This window comes from Artemia sp. Qi Xiang Cuo, chromosome 5 (assembly GCF_049724085.1).
Source record: "Artemia sp. Qi Xiang Cuo chromosome 5, ASM4972408v1, whole genome shotgun sequence".
Classification (NCBI taxonomy): Eukaryota; Metazoa; Arthropoda; class Branchiopoda; order Anostraca; family Artemiidae; genus Artemia; species Artemia sp. Qi Xiang Cuo.
Window position 1 is genome coordinate 15,586,837 of NC_142798.1, and position 15,360 is coordinate 15,602,196.

Consider the following 15,360-nt stretch of genomic DNA (forward strand, 5'->3'; position numbering starts at 1 on the left):
GCTGAGATGGCCCCTGTGGTGGCCGGGAAGCACGGCTCAACTCTAACTGCTCAACGTTTTTCTCAACTCTAACTGTGTAGTTTTTAAATTGTAAAGAACGAATCGCCATGACTTTCGCTATTGGGACTAAACTACGTTCCACACAGTTTCTAAAGACACTCATATTGAAATTATTTTTTACAAAGTGTGTAGGCGCCCCCTTGCAAGCTTGTTTAATATCCTTGTTGTCCGTTTCCACACTGTATACCTTCGACCAAGTAAACACAACACTGGATATCATATCGCTTCCCGTTGCAGATTTAAACATTAAAAATTTATTTTTGATGTTTTTAATGGCCTGGCAATTCACTAGCTCTGGAGAGAGGGATTCATTACAGTTAGTGTAGTCCATTCCTGAGGTAATGTACTCTGCATTTTTCAAATCACTCACCAAATTTTCAGTTTTAACTTTTGGAGTGAATCAGTGTCCCCATAATACACTTGAAATTGTCCCTCAATCGGCCATTGTTCCTTGCATACATTATAATAAAATGAAAACATGAGTTTTTTTATATTTCCGTTATTGCACTCCCGCCTGCAATATTTTTATTTAAAATAATGTTTCTTTTCTTGCGATGTAGGAGCACCATATCAGAGTCTACGATTGTGAATGACGTGAAGTTTGAACCCGCAATGATTCGAGCACAATCTTTGGGATTGGTTACAATGTCACAGCTACAACTTTTTCGTTCGCTTTCACACATTTTACCGAAGGCTGAGTTCAAAATGAGTTTGTAGATTTCCTTCTCAACCTTCGTTTTCGCTTGTGAACGTTAACTGACAAAGATGTCAATAAACGTTTTCATGTAGGACTTTTGATCAAATTGGAGGGCTCTATGAGTCTTTGTGACTTTAAAATTATTGGACACCATCCACCTCAATAGCTCGTGATGAAAAACGATATTATCTTTCGGGTTGAAGTCAGCAATAAGTTTTTGATTTGAAGGCACCAAGTGCATGCTCCCATCCTCTACTAAAGATATATTGATTGGACTAAGACAGTCCCTACCCACCAGCCTATTCATGCACCGGAAAACAAAGTCTTTTAGAGAGTCATGGATTTCCATGGGTATTTCACCGTCAATTTAAAATAAACATACCTGGGCCCCATTCTCCTCAACGTAAGCAAGGTGGAGGAAATTCTAAGCACAATGATCGTTAAGCCATTTTTAATTCCCACACGGCAAACAGTAGTGAGACATTGCCGACGGGTAAAGGGAATTCATATCCAAAAAACTGGGTCTGACTTTTCATCGGTATGCTCTCTGGTCGGATCAATTTTCATGATACGATCCCCGTGAAAATCGTACCCACCCCTGATTGATCTCTCTAAAAACAGATGCTGATCCACGTCGGGGATCAGACCTATTTTTTTTTTGCTGATTTTAAGAATCAAGTACATCACCAGATGAGGAGTGGAAAAATAATACCCTAAATCCAACGGAAATTCCCCATAGATTTTATCCGTGTTTTTGCACACAATATCCAGAAGAGTCTGTACATCACTGGATAAGTACAGTTTACAGTAATCTGACCCATTTTATACCCTCCCTTTGCCCAAACCCTCTTGGCAAATTAATAGTCACCAGGAGTGCATTGACTGTTCGGAAGGGAATTGTAAAAGCTTCAATAGGCGGTAACGATACTTCATCCAGCCTCGAAGTAGAGTTGTAGTAATCATATGCACATATGCCCTTAAAAATTAATAATCATGCTTTTCATCATCTGGGAACCGCTGTTTAAGGAGGGGGAAACTATCAAAATTGTCGCCTTTCTGTACCTGAATCAATTGACTTAAGGACTTGGGGAAGAGACTGAAAGAGTCTAAAAAACAGATTTTATTCAGGCATGTGTTAACCCTGTCAACTGTTTTCCACGTGAATTCTAGCAGCAGTAGCTTCTCCAATGATTTGGGTATGAAATTATAAAAAAGAACCATCTATCCATGCATTATCTACAACTCCTCCCTTGAGAATGCGGGCCAACGCCGGTAAAATAAACTTTAAATCGTAATTGGAATTGTGTATAAAAATCAGTACGAAATATTTTTGTCTAACGTTTACATTGCACGATTGATGTGCAACCCCTCTAAAAATACCCCCTCCCGATGTAATTTCCTTCCATAAATGATCGTGATCAATCACCTTCCTCTTTCCCGTATTCCCAATACCATCATCAAATTCTCCCTTGCAAACCCAACATATTTTACGATTTTTAATGGCCAATCTGTCATCTGGTGATAGGAGCATAGGATAGTTTGTGAGGCGTAGGCGAGAAATTGCACCATTAACTGTTTTAATTAGACTGGTTAATGCCGTGCGTATGCAGTCTTCACCCCCCAACGACTCAGCTTTATCCAGCACTTGCATGGTATTACTGGAGTCTCTTTGGGCATGTGCGTAAGAGACCCCTATGGCTTCATGTATTTTAACACGATTTGGATTTGACGAATCGTACACGTCTGTGAGTTGGGCTTTGTAGTTTAAAGCGATCCTATTGCTCTGCAGGAGCGTATTCTGAAAGTTCTTAAAACGTAAGATCGCCCTATCTCCGCTAACCGTTTCCACAGCCTGGTATCCGTGACATTTACAGTGTTTTACGTGATGCTCTAACTTTAATTTACTACGAAATCTTGAGGTATGTCGGAAAATAATAGCATACACCTTTCCCCTTTTTACCCGCACATAAAACCCTATTAATATCTGTAATTGGATTAAAATGTCCTATTGAATCAGGCGTGTATAGAAGCCAGACCCAATGCTTTACTGACTCAATGGACGGAGCCCTTACTGGAAAAAATACCCCCTTTTTATCAGAACACTGACCCTCTTCAAATTATATTTCCTACTGTAGCACCGTAACACCAAATTTTAAGTATTCATTAGCCCACTCAAAAATATCTATCCCTTTTAATGTTACGGGAAATTGACCATTTAAACAATCTAAATCTACTTTAGGAAACTTTGAACCATCTCCATTACCTGCTAATTCGTCCAACTTTCTCGTAGAGGCATTATCACGCAGATGTCTAAGGCCGGCAATCAAAAATGCATACTTGAAACACTGTAGCCTCGCATAGAAACAGATTCGTTGTATTCCCTGACAACCCTCTAAATCTGAATGATATTTTAATTCAATTGCCCTACCTCCCCCAAGCCCACCTCTTAAAATAAAATCTTTTTTTAAATTTACAAATTTTAACGATTAAATTCTCAATAAATAAAACAACCGACCCGCTACCCCTCTCATTATAATTATCTACTTTAGTCACAATGCTGCTAACCCAATCCAAAAAACCTATTCATGATTTGCCAAATGCGGACGAATTGCTAACATCTCTGTATGCAAGTATTTTGAATAGAGTTCGCTCGCATTCTTATTTAAAAAATACATTTTTAGTGCTATTGATGCTTTTAAACTGTAATTCCCTCCCCACACCCGCATCTGTTGTTCAAGAATCGCTCGAACCTTGTTAACATAGGAATGAGTAATAGCCAGGGGGTCTGTTGTTATATCCCCTGACATTAAAGAATTGAAAGGGTCAACGAAATTAGCGCTGTATACATGAGTGTGATGCAAGGCAGAGTTAGACAAGAAAACATCTGGCAGTATAAATGCTGGTGGGGGTAATGTTTCATCCCAATCTTCAATATCACCACCACCAGTCTGTTCAATTGTATTAGTTGAGCGTGGTGTCAAATCACCCAATTCACTGAGGATACCTTCCACGGTATTTGAGGATAGCTAATCTAGCCAGCCTGCATTGTCTTGTGAAGGAATTTGTTTATGACTATTAACATCGGGACCCAGTTTAGATACACTTGTGGTACTATCCCCCAAATATTCGTTTATAAGCATATTTGTCCATTCCGGGTCCTCAACCATATCTATATCACAGGTTAAATCGTCTAGATTAGCTAATTCCCCAAAGCAATCGTTTAAAAACCCCCTTTGCCTTTCCATGTTATCAACATCTAAAGAATCATCTCTAAAATCCGTTAGTGGTGTTAGGATTGCTGAAGGCTCATCGTAAATAACTTGTCCTTCAGTTGATAGAGGCGATAATTCATAGATGTTAATATATGACAACAGAATTTATTTTCCATGTGAAATATCTACTATTTTATAAAGCCAAACAACTATGCCATTTTTGCCCCGTCAAAACTTACTTTTCTCATGCCATGCTGTAGGCTAAATACTTGTCCACTTCAATCATACAAAGTACTTGCAGACAACTTAACCGCTTTTATATTTTGCTCTTTTACGATATGAATTTCACAGAAAATAAATGAGCAGAAAAAAGCCCGGTACTTATCTAGTAGTTAGAAAGCATACAAGAAGTGAAGTTTGGCTAATTGCAATAAAATAAAAGAAAGTATGATTAAAATATCTGTCATGGAGTTAGCAATACTTCACTAAGAAGCAATAACGGGTTTTTCGTAAAGCATTTCAATACGCTTCTAATCACATGTTTACCGGCTACTAAATACGTACAAAAAGTCATATACTACTACTACTACTAACAACTCACCGCAGCACCAAGCCGCCTGAGGCCAACGAAGCTACGCACGCTCCTCCTCCACCCTAATCTATTCAAAGCCTCCCTTTTTACACCCGCCCACGAATTTCCCATTTCCTTTAAATCTTTCTTTATGACGTCCTCTCAACCCAGACGGGGACGACCTGCTTTCCGTTTAGCCCTAAATGGTTGGCCAAAAAGAACAATCTTCGGAAACCTGTCATCCTTCATCCACACAACGTGCCCTAACCACCTCAACCTTTCTTTCATTATAGCCCTAGGGAGTGGTTTTGAACCACATTTTTCGTATTCCCTATTGTTTGAAATACGGTCAGTCAGCCGTTTACCCAGAACAATCCGTAAGCAATTTTTCTGGAAAACATCTAGCAAATCTTCATTCGCTTTTCGGAGCGTCCATGCTTCAGAGCCATATTTGACCACTGTCATTACTGTAGCTTCTAATATTCTAATCTTGGTTTGCAGACTTATCTTCCTATTGTTCCAGACTTTTTTTACCTGTGAAAAAACACCCTGAGCCTTGGCTATTCTATTTTTAACATATTCACTTTTCCCACCATCTTTATTAATAATACTACCAAGGTAAGTGAAGCAGCCCACCTGATCAATCTTTTCATTACTCAACGTCACGTTTTCTTCTTCACTTATTCTTAGCCTTAGTGACTTAGTCTTCCTAACATTAATTTTGAAACCAATTCTAGCACACTGAACTCGCAAAACCTCTTAAATTTCATTCATTTTGTTCACACTTTCATCTAGGATATTTAAATCATCAGCATAATCCAAGTCCAGGAGACTTTTTCCTCCCCATTTGATTCCGTGGTCTCCCATTGCCGCTCCTGTGCTCCTTAAAACAAAGTCCATCAAAATAATCCGTATAAATAGGGATAGAACACAGCCCTGCTTAACTCCTGATTTAATACAAAACAGGCTGCTATCCTCATTTCCTACCTTAACCACAGCAGTGTTATTCTCGTACATAGCACTAATCACTTTAATGTATTTGTATAGTATACCATACAAGGATAAAAACTTTAATAAAGCTCTTCTATCAACAGAATCAAACGCTTGCTCATAATCTATAAAACTGAGGACCAAAGGTGTTTGAAAACTCAGGCACTTCTAAAATATTAGCCTAAGAGTGAAAATTAGGTCGACACATCCTCTACCTTATCTAAAACCGCACTGCTCTTCTCTTACAACTTTGTCTACAGCATCTCTCAGTCTAAAAAGTATCATATTACTAAGTAATTTGCTACCTACAGAGACCAGACTAATGCCTCGATAATTACCACATTCACTTTTTTCATCTTTCTTATAAAGTGGCTTAATTAAGGTTTTCCTAAAATCGTTAGGTACTTCCCCTCTTTCAAAAATCATATTCATAATCTTCAATAACTTATTTCTAACCTCAGAGCCACCATATTTAAGAAAGTCACATACCACCCTATCAGCACCCGGAGCCTTATTATTCTTTAATACTTTTAGTACTGTTGCTAATTCCTCCTCACAAAACAAATCTTCCTTCATATCCAAGGTATCACAAACTTTTTCATTTTCCTCACTTTTTCCTGCTACACTATCTCGGTTTAGCAAATTCTCACAATGTTAGGCCCATCTCGCTTTAGGTTGTTTCTTATCACTAATTGCCACCCCATTCCTATCTTTAACTGGGTCAAGTCCGGATTGACTACTCCCTCTCAATTTTTTAACGTGCCAGTACAATATTTTACTGTTATGCCGTCTAGCTGCATCTTCCAGATCCTCGGCAATTTTATCCATGGCCTCCACTTCACACCTCCTTAGTTCATATTTTAATGCTTTCTCCACTTTCTATACATTTTTTTGTTTTCATACGATCTATCACTCAGATAATTCTTGTACAATTCCTTTCTCCCTTCTATTAAACATAAAGCTTTTTCACTAATATTCTTAGCTGTAGTTCTAGCTTTCTTCCCTAATACAACTTCAGTAGCTTCACAAATTATTTTTCTAAAACTATTCCAACCATCTTCCGCATTATCAAATTTTAAACTCTCAACGTTATTATTCAGCTGTTCCTGGAAAGTTTCTCTCAAATTCTCATCCTGGAGTCTACCAACATCATAACTTCCCAGGAGGTAGTTACCCTTCCGATTTTTCCGCTTTAAATTAACCCTTGACACTACTAGATGGTGATCTTTGCTTTTAACATCAATAACATCAATAACTCATAATGTAGTTAAAACACTATCTAATTAAGGTATTTTTGCTCCATTCCCCTCTTCTCCTTCATTAATTAGCCCAAGAGTTAATACACACGCGCACCTACAAGTAACCGATTTAAAATTATTAATGGAGCAACATAGGAATATGTAACGTAAGTAAACCAAATAACACGGCATTCGTTCCGTTGAGTTTGCTTAATTAATATTTCCATGAAACTTGAACAGATGTCCCTGCAAGTGCCTTTGACAAGATTTCGCTGCGTAATTTATTATTTACATGTCAAATACAATGATAAGATTTTCGAAAGAGTCTATTGACCACAATCATAGAAGGAAATGATTTACGAAATTATCAAAATAATCGTTTCAGAATATCTACCCCTTCTCGTCTCGTAATTGTAAGACTAGAGCACAGTTTATATAACTATCCAGTAAGCTTATCGCAGATTATTTCTGGTCTTCGTTCTCGGTGCGAACAAAAAGCTCCTCCCAGTTCTTCGTGCAGTTATGGACCAGTGTGTTTGCGTCTATCAATGAGAAATGGTTACAAAGTGCATTATTCGTAATAGCAGGTTTCCACTTGTTTCCGATTGTTACGCGTCTGAATTGTCTACCCGTGAAAAGATCTGATGCCGCTTATGTTTCTACTTTCTCTGGAGCACTCGCACCCCGGTCCGGGTTTTTATAATGGGTGAGATAGAAAATGATCATACTGGATAATTATATAAACTGTGGACTAGAGCTTTGAGGATAGTTTTTTAAAAAACGCACCAATGAAAAATATCAATTTTTTAACTCGAGTTATTTTCTTCAAAAAATATGCGTCTCGTGTACATCAGTACACAATCAGAAGCGGGTATTCGTACGCAAGCAAATGACTACTAGAGGGCTCTGTCTTTGATTTGGCCAAGGCGCGAAGAGAGCTCTACCCTACACTGAGCCCAAGGTGTAAGTTAATCATCTCCCGGTGAGTTTAATGTTAAACATAAAATCAACTTGATTAAAATGGGGATTTGCAATGTGAAGTTATGAGTGCATTATAAACTTTAATAAAAATTATTGGGTTATTATGGATTTTCATTAATGTAGAATGGCAAGAGGTTTCTGTTTTTTGCATGCTCACCGCCTCTTTCCTACCCACACACACAATTATACAAAACTATTTGATATTGACACTAACGTCAGAAATTGCAGATAACTCATTAGAAATGCCATGCCGATCTGAGGGGGGTGCAAAGCAGATCACAGTTCCCCTAGCCATGTTCAATGATCTGATTTGAGCTATATCAGTGGCGTCAGTCCTGGGATCGAGATTTGGTCGCTTTTGGTCTGGACATTCAGCACCAATTTCCTTGAATAAAAATTAATTTTCAGTTTTTTCTTCAGATAATTTATATGTATATAGGTTTAAGCTCATAGAAAAATGTTCGTTTGATATTTATTCAGAATTTTAATGGGGGACAGCGTTCCCCCTCCACAAAACCAAAGCTCACGTCCATACATTAACGATATTGTATATATTTAAAGGAGACGCGTTTTTCAATTTTGGTCTTAAAAATGAGATATTTCTGCAATGTACTTAAGAAACATTTTAGGCCAAATAGCCTATATCTGTACGGGTGTCATAAAAAATATTTTACATACGATACATAATGAAAAAACACACAATTTTGACTATTAGATTTGTTTGATATTTATTCAGAATTGTAATGGGGGACAGTGTTCCCCTCTCCAAAACCAAAGCTCACGCCAACACATTAACAACATTTTATATATTTGAAGGAGACGCATTGTTCAATTTTATTCTTAAAAATGAGGTATTCCTGCAATGTACTTAAGGAGCATTTTAGGTCGAATAGCCTACATCTGTACGGGTGTCATAAAATATATTTTAAATACGATACATAAAGATAAAACACACAATTTTGACTATTAGATATGTTTGATATTTATTCAGAATTGTAATGGGGGACAGCGTTCCCCTCTCCCCAAAACCAAAGCTCACGCCAACACATTAAGAATAGTTTATATATTTGAAGGAGACGCATTGTTCAATTTTAGTCTTAAAAATGAGATATTTCTGCAATGTACTTAAGAAACATTTTAGGCCAAATAGCCTATATCTGTACGGGTGTCATAAAACATATTTGAAATACGACACATAGAGAAAATAACATAATTTTCACTATTAGATTCGTCTGATATTTTATTCAGAATTTTAGTGGTGGATAACGTTCCCCTCTCCCCAAAACCAAAGCTCACGCCAACACATTAACAACATTATATATACTTGAAGGAGACGCATTGTTCAATTTTAGTCTTAAAAATGAGATATTTCTGCAATGCGCTTAAGAAGAATTTTAGACCTAATAGCCTATATCTGTATGGGATGTCATAAAACATATTTTAAATACGATACATAAAGTAAAAAACACAATTTTGACTATTAGGTTCGTCTGATATTTATTCAGAATTTTAATGGGGGACAGCGTTCCCCTCTCCAAAACCAAAGCTCACGCCAACACATTAACAACATTTTATACACTTGAAGGGGACGCATTGTTCAATTTTAGTCTTAAAAATGAGATATTTCTGCATTGTACTTAAGAAACATTTTAGGCCAAATAGCCTATATCGGTACGGGTGTCATAAAACATATTTTAAATACGATACATAATGAAAAAAACACAATTTTGACTATTAGATTCGTCTGATACTTATTCAGAATTTTAATGGGGGATAGTGTCCCCCCTCCCAAAACCCAAAGCTCACCCTAACACATTAAAACACATACACTAAGTTATTAGATCAAATGGGTCCCACGATAAGTACAATATCGTGCAACATTGTATATATTAACAACATTGTATATATTTAAATTAGACGCATTGTTCTATTTTAGTATTAAAAGGAGATATTTCTACAATGTACTTAAGAAACATTTTAGGCCAAATAGCCTATATCTGTACTGGTGTCATAAAACTTATTTTAAATACGATACAAAAAAAAAACACAATTTTGACTATTACCTTCGTATGATATTTATTCAGAATTTTAATGGGGGATACCGTCCCCCCTCCCCAAAACCAAAGCTCACCCTAACACATTAAAACACATACACTAATTTATTAGATCAAATGCGTCCCACTATATGTACCTCCAATTATCACCCAAGAAGACCTAATGGCTTTTACATATCAGAATGGATTTAAAGGGAGGGTTTGCGTCAGGTAATTACAGGAGTTCGCTTTCTGTATGAAACCCAGATGATATATAGTTAAAAGGTAACTATAGGAAAAAAGTCTCGAGTAAAAAGGAATAATATATATTCACTTCCACTATTCTTTTAGAATTCTCCATTTGAAAACGAATAAATTTAACAATAAAAGGTTATCTTTTCAAGTTGTTTTTTCAACTGATCTCGAAAAACTAATTGCATCTTAATTTATACTGTAAAAAACATGATTATAAGGCCTCCGGGCCAAAACTAGTATTTTTACAAAGTGACCACCTTTGAATACGCAATATGACGATCTCTAGTTTTGGCTATTGAACCTGGAAAAATATGTCTGACAAGTCTTATCCCCTCTGCATTAATAGATGCCTGTCCGTGGTAAGGTATATTATGCAATTTAGTTTCATAACTATTATTTTCTTATGAAGTACCGTTAGTAGAAACACCTCTGATTGGCCCAGAAAATAGGTGTTGCCTCAGAAACCTGTCTGGTAAGGCATGTACCCTCCGTAGTAATAGATGGCTGCCCGTGGTAAGGAATGTACCGGTGAAACTTCACACATACCAATGCCCCAGGCTTTTAGGCGTCGCGTCTATTAATACGCTACTAATCGCTCGGGGGGGGATTCTCCCTCTGATTACTTTCGACTGTTAAAAAGGGCAAAAGCCCTCTCAATTTCCAATCGAAAGAGCCGTTTTTTAAGTTCTTACGCCAACACTTTCTATAAAAACATTACATGTCCCCAGGGCATAACTTACAACCTTATCCCTGAAGGCTATGAGGGGGTCGTCATTCTCAAAAACATAATTTCGGACTCTTCAACTACGTTCAACAAAATGGCTATATCAAAATGTTGATCAGAAGTGTTTGGGGAAATGATGGACGTGGGGGGCAGGGGTCATTTGCCCTCCGATCGCCTTTGACTATTAATAAGGGCACTAGCCCTCTCAGTTCCCAAATGAATGAGTCCTTTTTGATGTTTCTACGACAACGCAAGCAATGACCTACTTTCCAAAACTTTCAGCTACGTTGAACAAAATGTCTATCTCAAAAATTTGATTGGATATGTTAGGGGAAATGGTTGGCGAGAAGGGGGCGATAGTTGCCCTCCAATCACTTTCTACTATTAAAAAGGTTCGAACACTAGAATGTTTTATTTTAATTATGCAGACTATAGCGTGTTTTATTTAAATTATATTAAAAAATAAACACGCCCCTTATAGTTACTTCATATGGGAAGACTTGGGCTCTGGAAAACTTAGCGTAGGATACTCATTACTTTTTCAATATATATATATATATATATATATATATATATATATATATATATATATATATATATATATATATATATATATATATATATATATATATATATATATATATATATATATATATATATATATATATATATATATATATATATATATATATATTGAACTTGAGTAAATATAATTGATAAAAATCAAGGAGATGATTAGTGACTACAGTAGACAGTTGGTAAGTTGGCTACTAGTATCTTACTTGCTTGTACAATTTACAAGTAATATTAACGAAACAAAGAAACTGCCAAAACCTCTAAAGAAAAGTACAAAGATCGTTACCTCTTTGATGGTATGGAGAAAAGGTTTTTTTAAACCTGTTAAAATAGCCATAAATATATGGCTATCTCAAAATTTTTATTGGATATGTTCGGGAAAATTGAGGGCGTGAGAGAGGGGTTAGTTGCCCTCCAATCACTTTCGACTATTCAAAAAGGGCACTAACGTTTTTAATTTCCTATCGAATGAGCCCTTTTTGAAGTTTCTACGAGAAGGCTTTCTATGCAAACCTTATATACCCCCAGGGCATAACTTACAACCCTTGCGCTGACGGCTGTGGGAGGAGTGTCATCCTCAAAGAAATAATATCCAGACTTTTCAAATACGTTCAACAAAACGACTATCTCAAAATTTTTATTGGATGTGTTTGGGGAAATGGTGGGCGTATGAGGGGTGTTAGTTTTCCCCCAATCACTTTTGACTATTCAAAATGGGCACTAGCCCTTTTAATTCCCAATCGAATGAGCCGTTTTTGAAGTTTCTACGAAAATGCTTTCTATGCAAACCTTATATGCCCCTAGCGCATAACCTATAACCCTTGCGCTGCAGGCTGTGGGGGGATTGTCATCTTCACAGACATAAATTCCTGACTTTTCAACTACGTTGAATAAAATAGCTATCTCAAAATTTTCATTGGATGTGTTTGGGGAACTAGCCATTTCAATTTCCAATTGAATGAGCCCCTTTCGAAGTTTCTATGACAACGCTCTCTATAAAAACCTTATAGGTCCCCAGGACAAAACTTATAACCCTTGCTCTGAGGGGTGTGCGGGCTTATCATCCTCAAAGACATAATATCCGCAACTTTCAACTACGTTGAAAAAAAATGGCTATCGCAAAAATTTGATTGAATGTGTTTGGGGAAATGGTGGGCATCAGAGGGGGGTTAGTTGGATTTCCAATATTAGAGAGTCAGGGCCAAGTGAATACTTGGAATGGCAGTCCATCTTTCGCCTTCGTCTTAGTTATTTGTTCTTGTGCTACCTTATTTTCTCTGTGTGTGTATTCTCACGTAATTTAATAAAGACCATATACCGACGTTTATTGACTATCTTAGAATTTACATAAACCATTACATCAGCCAATATAAAAGGCATTTAGAAAAGAAGTAGACAGAGATTTACAGAGTGGGGGGCAAGTGGTTAAAACTAGTGGAGCAAATATCACTAGTGGAAAACCTCCAAGTGACATTTGAGTGACCGTTATAAGTACTTACGACGACATCTTACGCTAAATACTGGCAACATATTGAAGAGCTATTTCGCCCGCTACCAAAATTGCTTGTGACTATTGAGTCAAATGAGCCATTTGTACAAGTTACAGTCGTTTATCTTGAATTTTATTTGAATAATCTACGATACAAAACGATTAGTTCTTTAAAATGGGATGGGAGAATGTCGTGAGGGAAGATTTAAGGGGAATGGGAACTTCTTGGGGGGGATGCAAAGAGGAACGCCTTGAATAGACTGCGATGGAGGAGGAGCGTGCGTAGCTGTGTTGGCCTCAGGCAGCTTAGTACTGTAGTGAGTTGTTAGTAGTAGTAGTAGTTTAAAGTCAAGCTTATATTTCAAATTGATTGAGATTTAGGAAAGACAAATACAGTTGACAAATTTTTGTGTCAAGAAAAATAATTCTAGGCATTATTTCTTCCAAGGTAAGAGATTGACTGAATGCCAAAACGTTTGTTTTAAAATCAGTACTTAAATTTCAGCGTTCAAAGATTCGAACAGTAGATTTATATTAGATTATTATTGTATTATTATTATTGCAATTGGGCTTATAATTATTATTATTATTATTATTATTGTTGTAGTAATAACCATTGACCATTCAAGAAAAAAAAGTATCAGAACAATAAGGGTAAACATTTATCTCAGAAACTAAGGATGCAAAATAACATACGCGGTATAGGGTAGGGTATCAATTTCCTCTGGTTTCACATCTTTATCCATCAATCTGTCGTTTCCGTTCGTGGCAGTCAGAGAAAGCTTTTCACTCATACGGTGGTCCTGTGACAAGTACCTCGTGATATTTTGTAGATGAACACCTTCGAAAAGATGGTCAGGTATTCGTATACCTGAGTGATCAACTGGTTTTACAACATCCATTTTCTGATTCCACCTGAAATTTAAAACAATGCTTGTAAAAATGTTCTCCAACTCAAACTCTTCTAAATTACGTGTTAGATTTTTTTATGCCTGCCGTTTATACGAAAGGTGAAATAAAAAAAAAAAAAACATCATAATTTCAACTCCTTAGAAGCTTGTAGTGGCACCAACTCACAGAAATGCAAGGGGGGTCTTAATTTTTTAATGATGATACAAGTAAGGAGCGACATTAAAACTTAAAACGAACAGAAATTATTCCGTATATGAAAGGGTATGTCCCCTCCTCAACGCCTCGCTCTTTACGCTAAAGTTTTTATTGTTTTAAAAAATAAAGTTGTGAGACAGAGCCAGACTTTAGCGTAAAGAGCGAGGCGTTGAGTAGGGGACAAACCCTTTCATATACGGAATAATTTCTGTTCTTTTAAGTTTTAATATCGTTCTTTACTTTCAGTTAAAAAAACTTGTTTTTTTATCTAATTTCTGAATGTTTTTAAATTAATAAAGCTTTGATTTTGGCTCACCGTACATGAATAATTAAAACGAAAATTGCATATTAATTTTCTTTTTTTGGCTAAATGACTTTCTCGAAATTTTGTTTTGACGTAACTTACGAATTAACTTACGTTACGAACTTCTATATTCGTATGTTTTTATTACGTATATTAGGAAGTTCACCCCCTTGTCAATACCTCGCTCTTTACGCTAAAGTTCATATTTTTTTTCAAATCACAAACCCCTGAATCACAAAGGCCGGTTAATTGGCATAGATAGCTCTTTTGAAAGTAAAAAAAGAACTTTAGCGTAAAGAGCGAGGTATTTACTAGGGGGCGAACCCCCTCATATACGTAACTATTTCTGTTCGTTTTAAGTTTTGATGTTGCTCCTTGCTTTAAGTTGAAAAAAAACTTTTTTTATTTAATTTCTGATCGTTTATTAAATAATGCTGAGAAATCCGGCACCCCCTTCATAGACATGTCCCTTCCCCCAAGGAAACCTTCTCCATGGAAAGATCCTCCCCTGTAACCCCCTACTCTGACCCCTCCCCCCCCCACCAGAAAAAAATCCCTCCTGAAAACGTCTGTATACTTCCCAATAACCAATACTTTATGTAAACAATGGGTAAAGTTTAAAACTTGCAGCCCTTCCCCTGGGAACTGTGGGGGATTAAGTCATCCTCAAAGACGTATTTATTAGATTTTTGACTATGCTGAACAAAATGGCTATCTCAAAATTTTGATTGGGTGACTTCGGGAACAAAATGAGCGTGGGAGGGGGCCACGTTGCCCTCCAAGTTTTTGGTCACTTAAAAAGGGCACTAGAACTTTTAATATTCATTTGAATGAGCCCTCTCACGACATTCTAGGACTGCTGGATCGATACGATCACCCCTGGGAAAAAAATAAAATAAAATATAAACACGCATCCGTGATCTTTCTTCTGGCAAAATATACAATTTTCCACATATTTGCAAATAAGAGCTTTAAACTCATGTAGTAGGGTTCTCTGATACGCTGAATATGACGGCGTAAATTTCATTAAAGTTCTATGAATCTTAGGGGTTGTTTTCCCCTTTTTTCGAAAATCTGGCAAATTTTCTCGCGTAACTTTTGATGGGTAAGACTAAAATTGATT

The 15,360-nt window shown here is 36.7% G+C and overlaps 1 protein-coding gene across 2 annotated transcripts in view; it reads right to left on the bottom strand.

Annotated features, from left to right (window-relative positions):
- The window catches only part of LOC148951852 (uncharacterized), a 144,932-nt gene that overhangs the window by 126,847 nt on the left and 2,725 nt on the right, over positions 1-15,360 (bottom strand). For both annotated transcript variants that reach the window (XM_089089361.1, XM_089089362.1), the window contains exon 2: positions 13,523-13,741. In XM_089089361.1, the coding sequence (XP_088945487.1) occupies positions 13,523-13,728 (206 nt within the window). In that variant the 5' untranslated portion in view covers positions 13,729-13,741. The remainder of the gene's footprint in view (positions 1-13,522; positions 13,742-15,360) is intronic.